The sequence below is a fragment of the Hyperolius riggenbachi genome, chromosome 6, assembly GCF_040937935.1.
Source record: "Hyperolius riggenbachi isolate aHypRig1 chromosome 6, aHypRig1.pri, whole genome shotgun sequence".
NCBI classification, from domain to species: domain Eukaryota; kingdom Metazoa; phylum Chordata; class Amphibia; order Anura; family Hyperoliidae; genus Hyperolius; species Hyperolius riggenbachi.
Window position 1 is genome coordinate 250,353,621 of NC_090651.1, and position 21,401 is coordinate 250,375,021.

The following is a 21,401-nucleotide window of genomic DNA, read 5'->3' on the forward strand; positions in this document are numbered from 1 at the left end:
CCTCTGACACCCAGCTTGAGGAGCGCTCCATGAGGCAGTTTGTTAGCGCTGTTGTTCACTGGGAATTCCCTCTTGCCGCTCTGCATCATTCGCTATGTCTCAAGACACCACTGGATGGCGTCATGTATATGAGACATGGCGAATTATGCAGAGTGGCAAGACGGAATCCCCAGTGCTAAAAAACTGCCTCCGAGCGCTCCTCAAACTGGGGGTCAGAGGTCATATACAGGAACACAGCAACACTATGCATGTTTCCTGGCAGGGGACACAGGCGCGGGTAGTCAGGAAATCTTCAGGACACTGCTGCACTAAACATATTGCAGAGTAGGACGAAGGAACAGCTGGGGACACAGGCGGTGGCAGATGCATGCAAGTACAAGATCCTGCTGCACATCTTGTCACACTCTACGATGGGTACACACAGGGACTTTTCACCACATTTTGTGTGCTGAAAAATTTGGCTTATATGCAAGTGCATATATAGTACTAAGGGCCAATTAACAGGGATGTTTTTATGCCTCAAATGTCTACTAGATTTGACAGCTGACACCAGTTGTAAATTAATCTCTGTACATCTTTATTGGTTTGCATTGCACAGCACAAGACAACACAGACCTGTGGATATATATGCAGGCCTGTACAAACTTTTTCTGTAAAATAGACTCTCTGGCCTAGTGCACACCAAAAACCGCTAGCAGATCCGCAAAATGCTAGCAGATTTTGAAACGTTTTTTCTTATTTTTCTGCAGCGTTTCAGCTAGCGTTTTGCGGTTTTGTGTAGCGGTTTTGGTATAGTGGATTTCATGTATTGTTACAGTAAAGCTGTTACTGAACAGCTACTGTAACAAAAAACGCCTGGCAAACCGCTCTGAAGTGCCGTTTTTCAGAGCGGTTTGCGGTTTTCCTATACTTAACATTGAGGCAGAAACGCATCCGCAATCCAAAATCTGCAGCAGCCCGGGAGTATGCGTTTCTGCAAAACGCCTCCCGCTCTGGTGTGCACCAGCCCATTGAAATACATTACCCTAGCGGATCCGCACCCGCAAGCAGATCGCAAACCGCAGCGGAAACGTTCCGGTGTGCACTAGGCCTCTCACCACACAGTTGAAGACAATTAGTCACTAGCTAGTAAAGGCATTTCCCTTATGGCACCTCATCTGTTTGTGGACAGCAAATGACCTCCGAGCCATACATTTTTGGGTCTCTGTTTGGTGAGTCCCAGTGTTGTGGGCCTTGCTGTGTAGGTTACTTTAGCTTCAACTGGAACACTCTTGGGGGCCCTTTTCCATTAGATGCATTTGCATGTGTATTTTCAGGTCGCAGCGATTTGCCAATTGCAAGGGCATTTTTATTTATTTTTTTGGGCGGATCACATACGTTCTGCATTTTCACCCTGCATTCCCTGATTGAAATTGCTCTGAAAATGCTGCATGCTGTACAATTGTGATTTTAGCAAATCTCTATTTTGCCTGATATAGACTTGCATTAGCAAAATGTTGTTGCAAGTGCTGGCGATTCCTCGACAGTATGCTGCCGGATGTGCTGTAGTGGGCCCCAGGCCTGTCTGCAGAAAATCATGTGTTTTCTGCCGTGTGCATTCCTTCCTTTTTCTCTGCGTTTTTGTATGCGTTTGCATTTTGCTGTTTTAATAATTTGCCTTTTTAATAAGAGAGAAAAATACAGTGCAGTACAGTTTTTTGTTTACAAAAATGCATGTGTTTTTGCAGCTCTATAGGAAAGCATTGTATGTGAATTGCGTGCTGTACAATTTTAGAGGAATTCCAGTGAAAATAATGTAATAAAAAAGTGCTTCATTTTTACAATAATTATGTTTAAATGATTTAGTCAGTGTTTGCCCATTTTAAAATCTTTCTTCTCCCTGATCTACATTCTGACATTTATCACATGGTGACATTTTTACTGCTAGTAGGTGATGTCAGTGGAAGGAGATGCTGCTTGCTTTTTTTGGCAGTTGGACCCAGCTGTAAACAGCTGTTATTTCCCACAATGCAATGAGGTTCACAGACAGGAAATCGACATCCCACTGTGGGAGGTGTTTCACTACATTATCAGCCATACAGAGCCCACTGATGTTCTGTTTGTGAAAATGAAGATTTCTCATGGGAAAGGGGGTATCAGCTACTTATTGGGATAAAGTTCAATTCTTGGTCATGGTTTCCCTTTAAAACGTGCATCATGAATTGCAAATAGATGTGATTTGTTTTACAACCCATAGACTTTTATTGAATGTGATTTGTGCTTTCAGTTTCCGCTATGCGGTAAAACGCCCATGATTCAAACAAGTATTCTCCCAACCTTACCACTAGCTTTCTAATGCTCAATCTGTATAATACAAAACCTATTCATCCGTTGATCAGCCAGCACTCCCATCACAATTGATTGGCAAAAGAATGGGCAATCCTGATGGTGGCTGAATAGTGGAATGGTTAATGAGACCTGGGTTCGAATCTTGGCTCTGCCTGTTCAGTAAGCCAGCACCTATTCAGTAGGAGACCATGTGCAAGTCTCCCTAACACTACCACTGCCTATAGAGTGCGCCCTAGTGGCTGCAGCTCTGTTGCTTTGAGTCCGCCAGGAGAAAACCGTGATGTAAATGTTCTGTGTCTGTCTGTCAGTGTTCAATCAATATTAAAAGCCCCTAATTTTTAACAGATTTTCATTCTTTTCTTGTTCTCTTAAAATTTTACATCTACTCGATTAAAAATTGTTGTATAATGATTGGCTTGTGCCTGAAAGATTTCTCAATGGAAAACTGAAATAGCTGGTGATTGACCTAATTTGCATTGAAGAAAAGTTCCACACTTGACTGTCATTGAGAGACAGCTGAAGAGCAGGTACTTGCTGCCTTATATGGCACCTGGTATTTAGTTCAGGGTTGGACACATTCTTTCAGAAGTCAAGGGTCAATCTAAACTAGAAGCTGGTAGACAGTTGCTTTTGTCTTCTGAAATTTGCAATTGCTTTATTATGCCTTTACAAAAACATCACCGTGATGTATTTGAGTTACTGTATCAGTAATTGGCATTAATATTTTTTTTAAATGTTTTTTTCTGTGCTTGTAATGTGCTTTAAAAATGGCTGGCTTTATTTTAAATATGTGGAAAGCGGTTTCAGACCTTCTGTTGTATTAGGGTCCATTTACATTGTGTGCGATTCTCTGTGTTTCCCTGCATGCAAATTCGGATAGGTAAACATAACCTATTGAAATCGGCTGCCTATTGAAATCAATAGGATTCCTGTGTGGGCAAAAATCAGGCTGGATGCTGCATTTAAACGCATCGCTTCTGAATCCATATAGTCTCACATCACAGCTGTGCCGGCATCGTGTCTCGCAAGACGCATGCTGTGCACAGTGGAAACGGGACCTTGACAGCAGTTTTTCAAGAAAATGTACATCTTAATTTTTTATTTTTTTATTTTTCAAATCCTAAAGCCTTGCCAGAATGAAGTGTGAGAAATGTAGTTTCATTACAACTAACTGCTAAAGTAGTGCCAGTTGCAAAGTTTTGCAAGGACTGCCGAAAAAGCATAGTTGTAGCACCATGTAAGTCTGAGCCCCACATAAAATACTTTATTTTTAATGTCAGAAATTCTTAAAGGAAACATCAGGCAATATATAGAAAATGAGATCTACTTACCTGGGGCTTCCTCCAACTCCTGGTAGCCGATATGTCCCTCGCCGCAGCTCTGGTGTCCTGGGGTCCCATCCATTGGAGATGCCGACCTTGACAGGTCGCCACATCTTCTGCGCCTGTGCTAACGGCCCTCGCAATTACGCTCATGTGGTCTGGGGTTTTCTTTCGGAAACCACGTCAGCGCGACTCTCATGCAGGCACAGTAGTGTCGCAATCTGCAACGTGTTGCGAGCACTGCATCACACCGCAAAACTTGTGTGTAAAACTGGCCTGAAAAGGAAATTTTCTCCCTACAGTTGTCCTTCAATTCATTTTGGGAGGTTGCGCCCTAGCCCCCGTTTGTTTGCGGTCCTCCTTGCATCTCCCAGCTGCATCACCAGCAGTTCTAAGTGGCCGCAATGATATTTAGCAACCCTGGCCATGTATCTAGATCTCCAGGCTGGTAGATATAATCAGGGCTGTGGATATGGTACAAAAATCATCCGACTCCTCAATTTATGGAACCACCGACTCCAGGTACCCAAAATTGCTCCAACCGACTCCTCGACTCCACAGCCCTGGATATAATCACATTAATGGACTACATCTCTCGGCATGTATTACCAGAGCATGTATGGCACCTTGGGCGCTTCAACAATCAGTGGCTGGGAGATGGAAGATAGAGGATTTCATAAGACGTACAAATGACATTGGGAACAAATGCATTGTTCTGGCACCTACTCTATCATGTTCGCCTCTTCACAGTTACAGATTGCCCAGCAAACTCATGGTGAACCAGAACACCTAGGAGTGTGTAAGGGGCTAGAAAGTACCAAAAAGCCCTCTTACTAAAAATGCTACGTAAAACAGAATTTTGCCTTCTTAAAACGGAAGGTATTTGCAATTATTCAGGTTGGAGTTAGCTCTGAGGTGTCCCATGATGCATCACTACTGAATATGCAAACCATCCCTTTGTTGTTCCTGATGTCTAAACACACCTCCAGAACCGCTGGAATGCAATGATGTGTGTCTTATTAATTGGACAGAGTCATACCAATCCAATGTGCGTATGGGCTGTTTCGGACTGGTTGATCCTCATCAGTGTATAGCATGGATTAATATGGCTATAGGGTAGCACTTGAAACACCCAGAGTTGCAGAGTACCCAGCAAGCTCATGGTGAACCAGAACTAGACATGTGTAAGTGGCTAGAAACCCTGTATATGCTGCTCAGATATACTCAAGCCACGTGCCTGTACTGCACTCTCTGTGCACAGAGACGCCCTAAGGATTGATTTCGATTTTAGACTTATTAAAGGTGTGTACCTCTTTTAAATTATGGGCCAGGTACTGCCACAATAAGTCATTACCTTCCTGTTCTCCATGTTACATATCTTATTAACAATCAATTAGAGGGATGGTAATGAATGTAGAAAGTCCATTTACAGTTGTAGAAATTGAAGTAGTACAAGCTACAGTGTAGGAAAGGATATAAAATGTAGTAATGAAAAAAAAAAAAAAAAAAATAAAAAAATTGCATAACTTATACCCCCCCCCCCCCCCCCCCCCCAACACATTTCTGCAACTTACAGAAATTTCATAACATCTGTTGCAGTTTTCTTTTTGCTCATAATTCAGTTTTGTTTTTCATTCATCATACTAGTTTCCTGTTTAAAGTGATGTTTCACAATTTTAAATTTCTATAAATATTTTTGAAATTGAATGTTATTGAAGCAAGGAAAAAAAAAAAGATACTTGTCACAGTAGAGGGAAGTCCCCGGATGAAGCGCAGTCTGTTGGTACCTCTGATTTTTACACACACACACACACACACACACACACACACACACACACACACACACACACACACACACACACACACACACACACACACACACACACACACACACACACACACACACACACACACACACACACACACACACACACACACACACACACACACACACACACACACACACACACACACACACACACACACACACACACACTCTTTCACTTCCCTGGGGCTTCTGCCAGCCCCCTGTAGCCGACCGGTCCCCACGCAGCCACTCAGATGCTCTGGTCCCATGCCGTGGCTCACTTTCACTTCACGCAGTTCTGGCTGCACATCTCCTCGTTCACGTTCCCGTAGCCAGACGTGTACTGCTCGTTCCTCATCCTGCGCAGAGCGCTCCCCGCTACAGGAACGCGTACTAGGATACGCCTGGCCAGGGAGCAATGGAGGTTGACTTACAAGTCAACCTCCATTACGGGAAAAAAGTGAGCCATGGTGGGGGAATGGAGGATCGGTCCAGGATGGCGAGGGCACAGGACGGCTGCAGGGGGCTGGCAGAAGTCCCAGGTAAGTGAAACTAATTTTTTTCAGCAGTTTACAGTTCCGCGTTAAGCTGAATACTCGCCTGAAGATGCGGTTGATAAATCTGGGAACCTCACGGCGACGCCTTCCAACAAACAAGCGTGTCTCGATCTATCTTCCTATCTGTGGGAACACTTGACTGCACACGACAGGCATGAACAGGAGGTCAAACTATCGCGGTACTTTGCACAGGAGTCATTGGGGATCTTAAAGATCCGATTCACTGTGACGGTCATAATCACTGCGCGTCACAAAAGGTCATTTGGTTAATTGTACGCATGTACCCACATCATTAGATCATGGAAACAATCGCCCGTTGCGAAAAAAAAAATTGCTGGTCAGGGAAAAGTCGCACAAAAAGTTGCAGCGTTGCTACAAGCCTTAAAGGGATACTGTAGGGGGGGTCGGGGGGAAATGAGTTGAACTTACCCGGGGCTTCTAATGGTCCCCCGCAGACATCCTGTGCCCGCGCAGCCACTCACCAATGCTCTGGCCCCGCCTCCGGTTCACTTCTGGAATTTCAGACTTTAAAGTCTGAAAACCACTGCGCCTGCGTTGCCGTGTCCTCAATGCTGCTGATGTCACCAGGAGCGTACTGCGCAGACACAAGACCATACTGGGCCTGCACAGTATGCTCCTGGTGACATTAGCGGGATCGAGGACACGGCAACGCAGGCGCAGTGGGTTTCAGACTTTAAAGTCAAGTCTGAATTCCAGAAGTGAACAGGAGGCGGAGCCGGAGCATCGGTGAGTGGCTGCACGGGCACAGGATGTCTGTGTGGGACCATTAGAAGGCTAAGGGTAACTTCAACTCATTTTCCCCCGACACCCCTCCCCCCCCCCCCCTTACAGTATCCCTTTAAGCTTCATCTCCCATAATGGCCACTTTACAGACTTGCTGCTTAGCCATAGCTGCGTAGGGGGTTGGTTAGTGTTAGGAGTAGGTAGGAGGGTGAGAGAAGTGGGTTAGATAAAGTGATAGTAGAATATAGGTTATATTGCTGGACACCGCTTTTTCAGCGTACGTGGTCTGTGTGCATGGCTGTTGGACTATGCTGGTAACTAGAGCTGACCTTGTCACTTAAAGGACCACTATCGCGGAAATCGTACACTTTTAAATACATGTAAACACATACAAATAAGTACATTTCTTCCAGAGTAAAATGATCCATAAATTTCCTTTCTCCTATGTTGCTGTCACTTACAGTAGGTAGCAGAAATCTGGCAGAACCAACAGGTTTTGGACTAGCCCATCTCCTCATGGGGCATTCTCAGGGTTTTGTTTATTTTCAAAAGCACTTAGTGAATGGCAGTTGCTCCATCCAACTGCCAGAAACGTGAGCAGGGAGGCTGGCCAGCATCTTTGTATAAATGCTTTTCAGGGAGTGTCTTTATAAAGCATAAACGCCTTGCTGAGAATCCCCTTGAACAGATGGACTAGCCCAAAACCTGTCGGTTCTGTCAGATTTCCACCACCTACTGTAAGTGACAGCAACATAGGAGAAAGGTAATTTATGGCTCATTTTACTCTGGAAGAAACATGCTTTTTATTTGAATGTGTTTACATATATTTTAAATTTTACGATTTTCATGATAGTGGTCCTTTAACTGAAATTTCTCCTGCAAGAAGAATTAATGGAGAAGCACTTCATCAATTTATCAGATGATCACTTTGTACTCCTCTGGCAGTTTAGTCACAAAGCTTTGTACTTCTTGGCAAGGAGATCGTTTATGTTGCGTATGCCAAAATTATTTAGGCATCCAGACTTTGACAGTACATGATCATGTCAATTTTAAAATTTGGTAAACCTCCAAGAGGGAGAGGTACCACCCGACAAACACCCCTTAAAGGGGTAGGCCAGGGGTTCTCAAACTGGCACCTTTCAGGGGTGCCTCGGCACGCATCCCGATCCTTTATGCAATACCATCAGGTAATGCAACCGCGCATTGATATACAATGTGGCTGCATTACCTGCTAGTTAACCTTTAGTCCCCGCAACCATGAGTGAAGTTGAACATGAGAGGAATCGCTGTGCCTAATAAGCATCACTAGCTACTTGGTGTGGGTCATCGCCTGATAAGGGTCAGAATGGCATTTCGGTAGTTGTTTTTGCCGAGGGGTGCCTTGAAAAAAATTTCAAAGCCACCAAGGGTGCCTTCACCCAAAAAAGTTTGGTAACCACTGCGGTAGGCTGTCCTAAGACTTTGCCCCTTAAAGAAAACCTGAACTGAAAATTAAGTCAAAATAAGCATACACAAGTCATACTTACTTCCGGTGTAGTCTACTCCTCAGTCTCTTTCTCCTCTCTTGTGTCCTATTTGTCCACTGTGATCAATGGAATTCTCTATCCTCCATTTTGAAAATGGCTGTTACCCCATAACAGCTTTCTGGTCAGCACACTGTTAACTGTTACATCGCCCACTTGAGCCATAGGGAAACATGGACACATCAGTTCTCCTCTCAGCTGTAACTGACAGCTGCTGATATATAACTGACAGCAACTGATATATTTCAGTTCTGACAAAATGTCAGAACTGGAAGGGATTACTGTAAGAAGAAAATGGTGAGCTTCTGAGAGGAACGGATGGCAAGGTAACTATGTAATGTTCATTTGAAGTTACCTCACGTGTTTATTTTAAATAATTTTACTCAGTACAGGTTCTCTTTAAGTCAATCGCGTATTATACTGTTTTAGCAGTCAGTTCAGACGTACAATGAGGTAATTTTAAAAAGCCTTGTACTGGTTTCGGTACAGTGTTATTTTTTTCCCCAAATTCCTTGAGGCAGTTGTGGCAGGACATCACATGACCAGGCATTGACGGGCATTAGAAGCCATACTATAGGGACCATGTAGATGCTGTCTGTTTTCATTACAACATTATAACAAGCTATATCCTGGTATTTAGGCACTGTAGGCCTCGGTTTCTGTTGATAATTTCTTGTCTGTCGTGTTCTTAGGCAACACACCCATGAATGAGACTGTCATGTGACTCACTCTGTCACCTGGGAAAAGATCCAACTAGTGTTTACTATGTGTAATATTGTCTTTGCATTTGTGTATTACTACCTGGACAAACCTTATCTGCTCCCACAGCTTAGTTTAAACTGTTACAGAGAACTTTGGTGTGCTTTATTATGCAAGACAGCACCATATAGTGGAACATGTATGGTGCAAATCGGCCCCAAACGCTTGAGGTAACCTGGATCTTTTGAGCACCAGAGTTGGGAATACACTGTCCACTGGTACTGGTCTACATCTTGCCACAGGGAGGAATAGGAGGGATAAGCTTTGGGCAGATCACACCCCTACCACCACCTGTGCAGTACATCCCCATAGGCTTTTTGCTGGCCCTGCAATGATGCACCATGCCATTTTCACATGCCTATGCTGCTGGAAATAATGTGAGGTTTCAAAATGTGATGGAAGCTAGGACAGCTGCTCCCCTTTACAAACCAATGTAGGCCTGGCCATACCTTCTGGAACTTATGGGAATGTTGTGAGTAGTAGGAGGGCTTTTTCTGGTGAGACCCTCTTTAGTTTTGGGTGTGAAAGAGGAAAAATTAGATAAACACTCAGGCCTTAGGCCTCTTGCACACTGCAAGTGATTCCGATTCAGATTCCGCTTTTTAATCAATTTTTACATCCGATTCAGATTCCGATTTGCAGTTTGCTCCCTGCACACTGCAAATCGGAATCTGAATCAAATGTAAAAACTGATTAAAAAGCGGAATCTGAATCGGAATCACTTGCAGTGTGCAAGAGGCCTCAATCTTTTGTTGCCTGAAATGGTTGTTGTTGATGTTTTTGAAAAACTATTTACTACCTGTACTTGCATCTCTTGTGCACGCCTTCAATCTTATTTCAGCCCTTCATGTAGTTTAAGAGTTTACCTACAAAACCTATTCACAGTGGCAAAGTGGATAGCACCTTTCAGCGCTGGGTCCCAGATTAAAAGCCCAGGAACTATTTGCAGAGTTTGTATGTTCTCCCCGTGTCTTTGTGGGTTTCCTCCGCGTACTCCGATTTCCTCCCACATCCCAAAAACATACAGATACGTTAATTGGCTTCCTGCTATATTGGCCGTATGTGTTGGATTGAGCTGACAAACTTTGATGAATAATAGTTGCATACGTATTTATCAATACATTTTTGTATTTTGCCTTGTGAGTCGCTTGATGTACGGCTACCTTTAGTGTATGCAGCCTTATGGCACATAGTGTGCCCTACAAATATCCTAGGATCTGACCAGGATCCTACGCCTGTATAAATATTCTTTCTTTGCCTTTAATCGATAGTCCTGCATCAGGCCCCTCTCTCACTGGGATGTTGTCACCGCGTTGCATTAGCCTTTTTGTACCACAGGGTAACGCTGAAGCAATGAAAATCTATGGGGAATTTCAGATCAAATGCGATGCGCCAGAAGCATCCAATCTGACACGATGGCAACAGCGCGTTATTAGCCAGCATCCGGTGACGTGCGGCGACCGGAAGTCATGTAAGTCAATGGCACTGCAGATATTTTTAACTTTTATGCGTTCGTGTCGCGCATGCACGGAAGTGTGTTTTGTCAATACATTCCGTGCAATTCGTATTTCCGCCACAGGAAGTGAGCGCTAGAAAGCCTCACTTAACAGTTGAATCACTGCTAGGAATTAAATGAAGGCTCATTACCATGCATTGCCCCAGGTAACTACAAAGCCTTTTTTAGCAGTGCGATGCAATCATCCGATCACACTGCAACCAAAAGGCTGGTTACTAGTGTGAAATCGGCCTCATTCTGTGCAAAGGAGACCAAGCCAGGGCATTGACTAGAACGCATGGTCATCTAATAGACTTCCAGGGCTCCGAAGTGCTACCCTATTGATGCATTCAATGGGATTTATAGCAGCTCCATTTTCCAGTCACAGTAGCGTAACAAGATTATAGATCTGTTTGTCATACAGCATTATGTACCATACTAATTTTATTTAATCAGAAAGGTGTACTTGTAAATAAGACTTCTGTAATAACAGAATTTGCTACATGTTTATTTTAATATATACAGTATATACTGCTTCTTAAAGCAGTATTGTCACCATAAAAATCAAATTTCAACAGCAACTGGTCTGAGTGTATTCATTGATAAAGATGCTAATCCTGCATTCAAAACTTGCAAAACTTTTTCTGCTGTTATGGTTTGGAGTTATCACATACTTTAGGAGCACTGGCCCTAGTGCCAAACTGTGCCAAAGAGTTGAGTTGAATGCTGGGGGTTCGCCTTATCTATAATATATTCCTCCTCTTCCATTTATTTCCCTGCCTAGCTGCTTATCAGAAACACCCTCTGATTACTTGTGTTTACAAGCAGGGCTGAGGTGACTCAGTGATTGGATGTGTAAGTAAAAAAGAAAAAAAAAACAGTGCAGTGGGAGTGTCTGAAGACTCTGGGAGGAGGGCAGATAATGAATACACAATGAGCAAGAGAAAGGAGGGGGGAAAACAACAGTCAGGGAGGATATGATGTCAGCATTAGCTTGGCAAGATGGCCACTGCCTAGAATAGGATTTTCTGCTTTTCTTTTATAAAATTCACAGGAAATCATTACATGGATAGCACAATACATCTGTTATGTAAGTAGAAGTAGTATTTATCTACTTATATATGTGTTTATTTATTTCTAGGTTAGCATGGGCGTCGCTTATTCTTTAAAGCTGCTAAAAGAAATCTTACAAATCAGATACTTATAGGGAATAAATGATTGTTTCGCCCTAATGGCTTTATAGCAAATACAGTATGATTGTCAAGTGAAAGGATAGTTTGGGATTTTCTTTTAGTTAATGAAAATTGTGTGTGTTTTTACTCTGCTAGAATGCTTTGCTTTTTAGTGTTCCATGGGCTGCTGAAAATGTAATATACTGCATATTGTTTTTTGTGTTTGCACAGAAACAGAATGTCAGAAGGAGACAGTATTGGAGAGTCAGTTCATGGCAAGCCCTCGGTGGTCTTTCGGTTCTTCTCAAGGCTAGGGCAGGTAAGTGAAGTACGGAAACTTTTTTTCCTCTCTTCTACATTTATTAACTATATGTATTTTTGCGCTTGGTAGTTTCTGCTGTTATTTCTTTTTTTGGCATCTTGGTCATTCAAGTGTTTTAGTTCTACTGCCTGGACTTCTCAAACGGCTCTCACATTTTACTGCACTCCTCTAAAAGCAGGGTAGGGACATGTTCTGCATGTTTTTATTTATTATTGACAATATAAAATGTATAAGTGCTCAGATGTAGCGCACCATAGCATATATCACACTAGACACTTATCCCTCAGATAGACTTTGGTCGAGACAACAAATAGTGAAATTCTGTGAGGGACAGAACAGATGGTTCCATTCCATGGCTGAAAACAGAATATGCGCTGTCACAGTCTGTGGCACTAAACATGTCTAGTGTGAACCCAGCTTTAAAGAGACTCTGAAGCCAATTAAAAAATGGGTTTTTACCTTTTATTTAGCTTAAGCATGTTGGTCCCTGCGATTGATGCGACGAGAGGCAGAGTTACAGCTCTGCCTCAACCAGGAAGCACTCCCCGTAATTAGACCTGGGGATTTGGAGGGTATAAACCCCTCCATTTTGCCGCGGGGATGCAGCGTTTTAGCAGGAACCAACATGCTTAAGCTAAATAAAAGGTAAAAACCCGTTTTTAATACTGCTTCACTCTCTCTTTAAAGGACAACTGTAGTGAGAGGTATATGGAGGCTGCCATGTTCATTTCTTTTTAAGCAATACCAGTTGTCTGGCTATCCTTCTGATCCTTTGTCTCTAATACTTTAAACCAAAGACCCTGAACAACAGATAAGGGGTTTCTGTCAAATCTGACAAGATTAGCTGCATGCTTGTTTCTGGTTTTATTTGGACACTACTGCAGCTAAATGGACCAGCAGGGCTGCCAGGCAACTTGTATTGCTTAAAATAAAATAAAAATGTCAGCCTCCATATGTCTCACTACAGTTGTCCTTTAAAGGATACCCCAACTGAAATGTGACATAATGAGATAGACATGTGTATGTACAATGCCTAGCACACAGATAACTGTGCTGTGTTCCTTTTTTTCTTTCTCTGCCTGAAAGAGTTAAATATCAGGTAAGTGGCTGACTCAATCCTGACTCAAACAGGAAGTGACTACAATGTGACCCTCACTGATAAGAAATTCCCCTTTTTTACCTCTTTCTTGCTCTCAGAAGCCATTTTCTGCTAGGAAAGTGTTTTATAGTTGGAATTTCTTATCAGTGAGGGTCACACTGTAGTCACTTCCTGTCTGAGTTAGGACTGAGTCAGCCACTTGCATACCTTATATTTAACTCTTTCAGGCAGAAAAAAAAAAAACGAACACAGCCTAGGTATCTGTGTGCTAGGCACTGCACATACACATGTCTATCTCATTATGTCACATTTCAGTTCGGGTATCCTTTAAAGTGCACCCGAAGCTTGAGTACAAAATGAGATACTTGCCTAAAGAGAGGGAAGCCTCACAATCCTGTTGAGCCTTTCTTACGTATTCTAATGTCTCAGTCGCTGAGCTCTTCTCCCTGTATCATGGACGCAGGAATGAATAAGCAACAGAGTAGAGTTGGCCCCCAATGAACCGCACCACAACACAAAATAGCAAATATAACAAAGCCTTTATTAAATCCAAAACATGATTAAAACATTAAAAACAATGCACAATGATATTCGGCCCAATAATATACATAATGAAGAAAATCTCCATGTAACAGTGCTGACCACGTAAATAAATGAATGTCACAGTCCTGAAAACCTGGAAAGCACTGAAATGGTGCAGTGAAAACCCCCACTGGGGACTATGATAGTGCATAGGCACCCTGCATGAAAACATGCACGGTGTTGGTAAGTGCAGAGTGCTGGAAGGGAAAGAGAAAGAATGAAATGAGGGGTGAGGGCTGGTGTGCCACACCATAAGGTAAGTTCCAGCAAAGAATGGTGGGAAAAGAAAGTGGTAACGCCAGTGAGGCATAGTGAGGAAAGAGGATCCAGCCAGAATAGGAATCCACCTGGAAAAAGTGACACAGTGGCAGACGCCAGTAGAAAGGAGGCTTACCAGGAACGGACTGTGTAGAGGGCATGAGCGTGCAAGGCTAGTATCATGGACGCACAAGCACACCTATGCGCAGTAAGCCGGCATGCTACTGCATGGGTGGCTATGCTTGCCTGCCTAGTGCGCGGCCACGCTGCAAGATGGGAAGGCGCGTGGCACCGATCTGGAGGGGACATCTGAGTAGCGAGGGAAGCCTCATTAGGATCCTGAGATTTTCCTCTAAAGGCGAGTATCTGATTTTGATCCCGAGCTGCAGCGGGGATCACTGTAAAGAATCCAAACTATGTACGATTTTCAAAACCAGTTGTGTGGTATATCTGAAGAAAATCGACCATGCCAATAAACCAGTTCCTAAAGTGTACTGAGCTCCAACAACTTTTTATTTTTATTTTTTTGAACGACATGCAGACCTTGATGTCTGAAATCTACGCCCTGTTTATGTCCTATTATTCCTGCCAGGGCATAGATTTCAATCATCCCCACCGTGTGCACTGCTTTGTCATTTCTGCTGCTATCATAGTCGCTGCACCCGCTTGCTCTGCTATCACGCTGATAGCAGAACTTCCGTATATCGGTCAGGAGCCAATTTAATTGGCTTCTGACCCTATGACTGCAATGAGCCAATCACTGCTCTTGAAAGGGCCCGGCTGCTCTAGTCTTAAAGCGGCCAGAGCCGTCGGGTCCACATGGGGTTAAGTGAACATCCCCATGGGAGAGGTTCGTTATGGAGTGTGCCGTGGGGTGTTTGGGTAAGCATCACTACTTGTGTACAGGGGTGCTGTTCCTTTGGCCTCCAGTCTGTCGGGGGTGTGGCATCTTCTTTAGAGAACCACCGCACTGAGCCACATTTAGAATTTCCCAGCAGTATCAACATTTGAGAGGCGTGCATGCTGAAAGTTTTATGTATTTTAATATTAAATGTTTTTTTTTGTTTTTTTTATCGAAGAGCCCCTTTTTTGGGGGGTTTTTTTTTTTTTCCCGTTTTTGATATGGGTAGATTAATGATGCAGTAAGGGAAATAGAATTCATCTAAAAGAAAGGGAAAAAATAAAGTTTGCCTTTTACCTGTGCAGGATCAGACCAGAAATGCCCATACAGTCATCAAATGACTGCATAGTCTAACCTATGTATAGCTTTAGATCACTGAATAAATACTTTATCTGTTGTAGGGTTACAATGATTTGAAAATCCACAGTATAATGACCTTCTAAAAAAAATACCACGGTATGATAGTATCACTAAATACGGTATTATACAGTTATTTGGACCACGGCCGCCCCACCTTACATTAAATAATGTACCCCCCGCCCCCTTCCCACCAGTATGGTAGCCGGATGTGCCCCACTCCCTCGGCATACATATGCTTAAAGGAAAACTTAAGCCAAACAAAAAAAATGACATTTACTCACCCGGGGCATCCCTCAGCCCCCTGAAGCTGGATGGTGCCCTCGCAGCCCCGCTCCGATCATCCTGTCCCCGCCGGCGGCTACTTCCGGGTTCGGCGACAGCCGCCGACAGGCTGGGAACGCGGCTGTTTTTCCGCGTTCCCAGCCGCTATATCACCCCTCTATGCTGCTATAGCATATATATATATATATATATATATATATATATATATATATATATATATATATATATATATATATATATATATATATATATATATATATATATATATATATATATATATATATATATATATATATATATATATATATATATATATATATATATATATATATATATATATATTCAGCATAGAGGGGTGATATAGCGGCTGGGAATGCGGAAAAACAGCCGCGTTCCCAGCCTGTCGGCGGCTGTCGCCGAACCCGGAAGTAGCCGCCGGCGGGGACAGGATGATCGGAGCGGGGCTGCGAGGGCACCATCCAGCTTCAGGGGGCTGAGGGATGCCCCGGGTGAGTAAATGTCATTTTTTTTGTTTGGCTTAAGTTTTCCTTTAAGCCACCGGGAGATTTGGACGCAGGGTACAGCTGAAAAATGGCTCACCCAGCTCCTGCAAAAGTCCTGGCGGCGTTAAATACTATGTACTAATATGTAATTCGGCTTCCAGCTATTGCTGGCAATGGAATTAGTGTTTTCATAGTAATTTGTGCTCTGTCTTGTGACGGCGCCCAAATTACTCAGAGTGCTGCTACAGCTGTAATTCCTATTACAGCCTATGGTGGCACCGGCTGCGCCTAAATCTGTCGCTGTTTATCGAGCTCCACTTCCTTTTCCCTACCTTGTGGGAAAGAGGCATTGTGTGTCACACATCTAGGGATTCACTTGTGAATGGTTTCAGGAGGATTCCGTATGCCTGAATTCTGAGTGCTGTGTATGTAAATTGCTGATGGTCATGTTTTTAGATCTGGTATTCCTTTCTTTTTCAGATTTACCAGTCTTGGCTAGACAAATCTACACCGTACACAGCAGTGCGATGGCTGATGACTCTTGGTCTAAGCGTACTTTACATGATAAGGGTTTATATACTACAGGTATGCTTTAGTAACTGAATGTTCTTGGAGTTGTTGCTTGTTGCTTTTACATACATTTATTTATACGGTATACTCAGTAATTCTGATTTATTCAGACAGTTGCAAATAAAACTTGAGCAAAAGTGGAGCACGTGCCCAGAGCAATCATAGTCCACAACTAATACCTGTTTGTGTCCCCCTGCAATTTCTCCACTTTTGTTCTTTGTTTGTGTTTGCTTGACTTCATAAGTTAGGTCCGGGGCATTTGCTAATTGAGCAGCTGTGGGTTGAGAGGACACCTGATACTTTTTGCCATAGACCCTGAACAAGTATGCAGATCAGGTTTTTCAGGTTGAAATCTGGCTGCATTATAGCTTTGTGCTTGATTCAGACACTACTGCAGCCAAATGGATCAGCAGGACTGCCAGGCAACTGGTATTGTTAAAAAGGAAATAACTGGCAGGCTCCATATCCCTCTCATTTCAGGCACACTTGAATCATTCATTGGCTTCTTAGAGAGTTAGCCGCAGTTTCTATGTTTCTACACTGCTATCATGGATCAAAACACACAAACTGATATTCATCAGAACAACAAGTAGATTCCCAAGCTAGAGAATATAGATATATAAAATATAACTTTTTTATTAGTCTATTCTAAAACTATATTTAGTATATTTCCTTTATGAACTATATGTGGCAAGTGTATTTATAGTAATAATCAGTATATGACCTGCAGGTCCATATAATACTTGATTACACCTAGGTGTAAGTTATATTTTATATATCTATACAGTGTTCTCCCCAGAAATTTTTTCCAGCCGGGTGGCATAAAAAAGTAGCCGGGTGGCGTGCGAGGGGGGAATGCAACTCTGCTTACAGAATAAAAAGAGGATGAGGAGGCAAACCGATGTACCTGCTAAGTACACACAATGCAATTTCCGGACAGATTTACTGTCAGTTCGACAATTTTCAACATGTCTGATCTGATTTCCGATTTTCTGTTCACTTCTATAGGAAATCGTGCAGAAATCAGATAGGACATGTTGGGAATAATCGATCTGACAGTAGATCTGTTAGAAAATTGCATTGTGTGTACCTAGCAGATTGTTTCAGATTAAGGTGCTCAGGTCCCTTTTTAAGCAGACCTGAACAGACAACCTCCTCTCTGCTCTAAAAGATGCACAACAGCATAACCTTTAAAGGACAACTGTAGTGAGAAGAATATGGAGACTGCCATATTTATTTCTTCTTAAACAATACCAGTTGCCTGGCAGCCCTGTTGATATATTTGGCTGCAGTAGTGTCTGAATCACACCAGAAACAAGCATGCAGCTAATCTTGTCAGATCTGTCAATATGATCAGAAACATCTGATATGCTGCATGCTTGTTCAGAGGCTAGGGTAAAAGTATTAGAGGCAGGGGATCAGCAGGACAGCCAGGCAACTGGCATTGCTTATAAGTAAATAATTATGGCAGCTTCCATATCAGTTTCACTTCAGTTGTCCTTTAAAGAAAAACATTTGTTACAGCTGATACAAATGCTGCAATAAATCTGCAGTGTGTCCACTTCCTGCTTTCTTGGAAGCAGATATGTTAACATTCAGGGCTTTTCAAATGAGCTTATCTGCAGTCATGTGACACAGAAAGAGATCAAATTAGACAGGCTAAACTGTGTAAATACAGGGTGCATTTCTCTGCTTTCCTTCTGTCCTGTGTAAGAGTTCAGCTCCACTAAATTTCCCCAGTGTGCAGGGGGAGGGGCAGCACTACAGATACAAAGCTGGGGCCAGCGAGAAACACACACAGCAGGAGACAAGTGCACAGGGGGCTGCCTACAGACAGCCTGTCATTCAACATGCTCTGCATGGCTGTGTCTCCTCTGCTCACCCCCCCCCCCCCCCCCCAAAGTAAATAAACATGCAGAGGCCTGAAGGGGCATCACTTCTCCTGATCTCCGTGTCTCCCTCCAGCTGGATTAAACGTGCAGCTGCCATTTTCAACTACTCAGGCATGTTGTTTAGCTGCAGTCTGGAGGAGAAGGAGAGACTACGTGAGCCGCTCTGAGGCTGTCCCGGAAACTCACGTGGCTCTCATCTCACTCCTGGAAGCTGCTGCTGTGTGGGCGTTTTTTTTGCTTTACTGCTCTCTCCGGTTTCATTAACGAGAGTGAGAGGCACCGTAATAAAACAGATCCTATTACTTGGAGAGCAGTAGGAAGAATCGGAGCAGGAGTCCCGCCCCTTACAACCCGCCCAGCCAATCCCTCCCTGTCTCACCAGAACACTTGAGCTGACAGGCAGAGGAGCGCTCCTTCAGTGTACAGCATCAGCCTTTGCTATTGTGCGAGGCTGGCGCTGACTGAAAGCAGGCAATGGAGCGCTCCTAAGTGAAGTTTACTAGAAGCCCCAGGCGAGCACATGACAACAGGCGGGCGGGGCTTCAAACCAGCCGGGCGGCCCGCCCACCTAATTAGCCCTGGGGAGAACACTGTCTATATTCTCTAGCTTGGGAATCTACTTGTTGTACTGCTATCATGGAGAAAGAAAAAAAAATGGCTACTCCCACGCTTTAGGAAAACAAGTGATTATCATGCTTTATAAAAGGATGGCAGTGGTGGCAACAAAACAGAAACAGGACTGCGGTAGGGATGGGGAAGGCTAGGAAGTTATGTGGCTGACATTGTGGTATATGTTACTCTTATTACATTGTAGTTTATGTAGGCACGTTGAATCAATCGAGAACCTGAAGGAACTTTTACACACTTTTTTTTGCAAATTCGGTTGATAGTTTTGGGCACAGTTTAGAATTGTGGGTGGTGGAGAACAATTGCTGATCTACTATGTCCTGCACAGGTGCCAGCAGCTTGATTCTGCTTGTCCTCTTACTCCTTCCGCATAGCTAATCAGCAGCAAGGCTGTCTGAAACCATCAAGGAAGGTCATTTTTGACCATTGTTGCAAGTCTTTTACCCCTAGTTTAAGCTTGTTTTTTTATGCATATTGTGTAGATTAGAACATATTTGCAATGTTTAAAATTTTGGCACTAAATAGTAGTCGGAACTGTGTGTACCACTCTCCCTATCCCATCACCGGCAGGAGGTGGTCATGGAGGAGCTTGGAGGGGAGACCAATCAATTTTTTATTGATTGAAAGGCAGACCTTGCCCACATCCTCTGTGCCGCTGCAAGAGATAAACTCTCTATGGCCCATGCTGCAACACTAGAGGTGCGTACACACATGCGACTATAGTCGTTTGAAACAATCGTTCCCCGATCGTTTCAAACGACGATCGTTTAAAAAAAGCAGCCAACGACCATTAAGTCTAAGGACGGACGAGCTAGATCGCTCCAAACGAACGATCTAGCTTGGCGGATTTTTTCCAACGATGATCGTTTGCAAAAGTAGTACATCGTTGGAAACGGTCGTTCGTACTAGGCTTGACATGCGCATTTCGCTATTTCTCCGTGGAACTTTTCATTTTTATGCGCAGGCGCAATAGTTGCTTTTACGTGATGTAACGTTCGTTCTAACGACCTGATCGTTACACACCTTTTAAAACTAAGTTTACTTAGGTCGTTCTTTCATCGATTAAAAGTTTGTTCATCGTTGACAACGAACGATCGTTTTCGCATGTGTGTACGTCGCTTAGGGCTCTGCAGAATTTTATCATCATTTTCTGTCTAGTTCCTTCCTGCTCTGTGTCTATAAAAGCATTTGCCCTCCTCCTCCCCGGGTGTTTAAAAAAAAAAAAAAAAGATAATATAAAGATAAGTGACTAATAGTTTCATATTGTAGGCAGGGCGATGAGTGGTGCTCATGGCTTTTACAGTGCTGGAGACAGTTGATCTCTTTTAGCAATGGGAAGAGTTATGGTGTGTACACACTTGAAAGATAAATGAAAGATCACAGACCAATTTTACCACCTTCCATATAATATGAAAGCCACACGCTACACAGTCTATTCTATGGAGCTGAACTCCCCATCAGATAAAAATCTTTGCAAGATGCTGCACACAAAGATGCTGCACACATTCAACAGATCAGTATCTGCAAAAGATCTGTTCCTGCAAAAGATCCATTCCTGCAAAATGCATTCATAGTCTAGGATATCTGCAGATCCTCATACACACCTTGTTTAACAGACATTCATCTGCAGATCAGATCCACCAGGATGGATTTTTAGATCTGCAGATGATTGTCAGATATGCAGATGAAGTCTGTTAAACAAGGTGTGTATGAGGATCTGCAGATATCATGACTATGAATGCATTTTGCAGGAACATATCTTTTGCAGATACTGATCTGTTGCATGTGTACAGCATCTTTGTGTGCAGCATCTTGCAAAGAGTTTGATCTGATGGAGAGTTCGGCTCCATAGAAAAGACTGTAGGTGTGGCTCTCATACTACATGGAAGGGGGTAAAATTGGTCTAAGATCTTTCATTTATCTTTCAAGTGTGTACACACCATTAGGCTGTGTCAGGTGTTTTGCTTTGTGCTGGGTAGGAAACTCTGTCTCCTAGTTATAAGGAACTACTGGATGCAGCTTGCTCGAAGTTAGGTCCTTTCAATATATGATTGCAAAAAGTACAGGTGAGCAATGCACAATAGCTAATTAGTGCAAATATGGTATTGTGGTTTTTTTTGTTTAATCTTTTTCATTAAAATAAACTTTCTTCTAATTGGACTTATACTCATCCTGCTTACTTAGGCCACATTCTCAGTTGCCACTGCTTGCATTCCCTGTGACAGCAAGGGATTGGGACAGTGACACTGCACAATATGCTCTTGTGGAAGCCAGTGAATAGTATGCTTCACTTACTGT

General features: G+C 43.1%; 1 protein-coding gene across 2 annotated transcripts in view; it reads left to right on the forward strand.

Annotated features, from left to right (window-relative positions):
* Positions 1 to 21,401, forward strand: part of RER1 (retention in endoplasmic reticulum sorting receptor 1) — a 73,463-nt gene that overhangs the window by 40,465 nt on the left and 11,597 nt on the right. The window contains exons 3-4 of one of the 2 annotated variants that reach the window (XM_068240668.1): positions 11,939 to 12,035; positions 16,495 to 16,599. In XM_068240668.1, the coding sequence (XP_068096769.1) occupies positions 11,946 to 12,035; positions 16,495 to 16,599 (195 nt within the window). In that variant the 5' untranslated portion in view covers positions 11,939 to 11,945. The remainder of the gene's footprint in view (positions 1 to 11,938; positions 12,036 to 16,494; positions 16,600 to 21,401) is intronic. The other variant, XM_068240669.1, reaches the window with a different exon arrangement.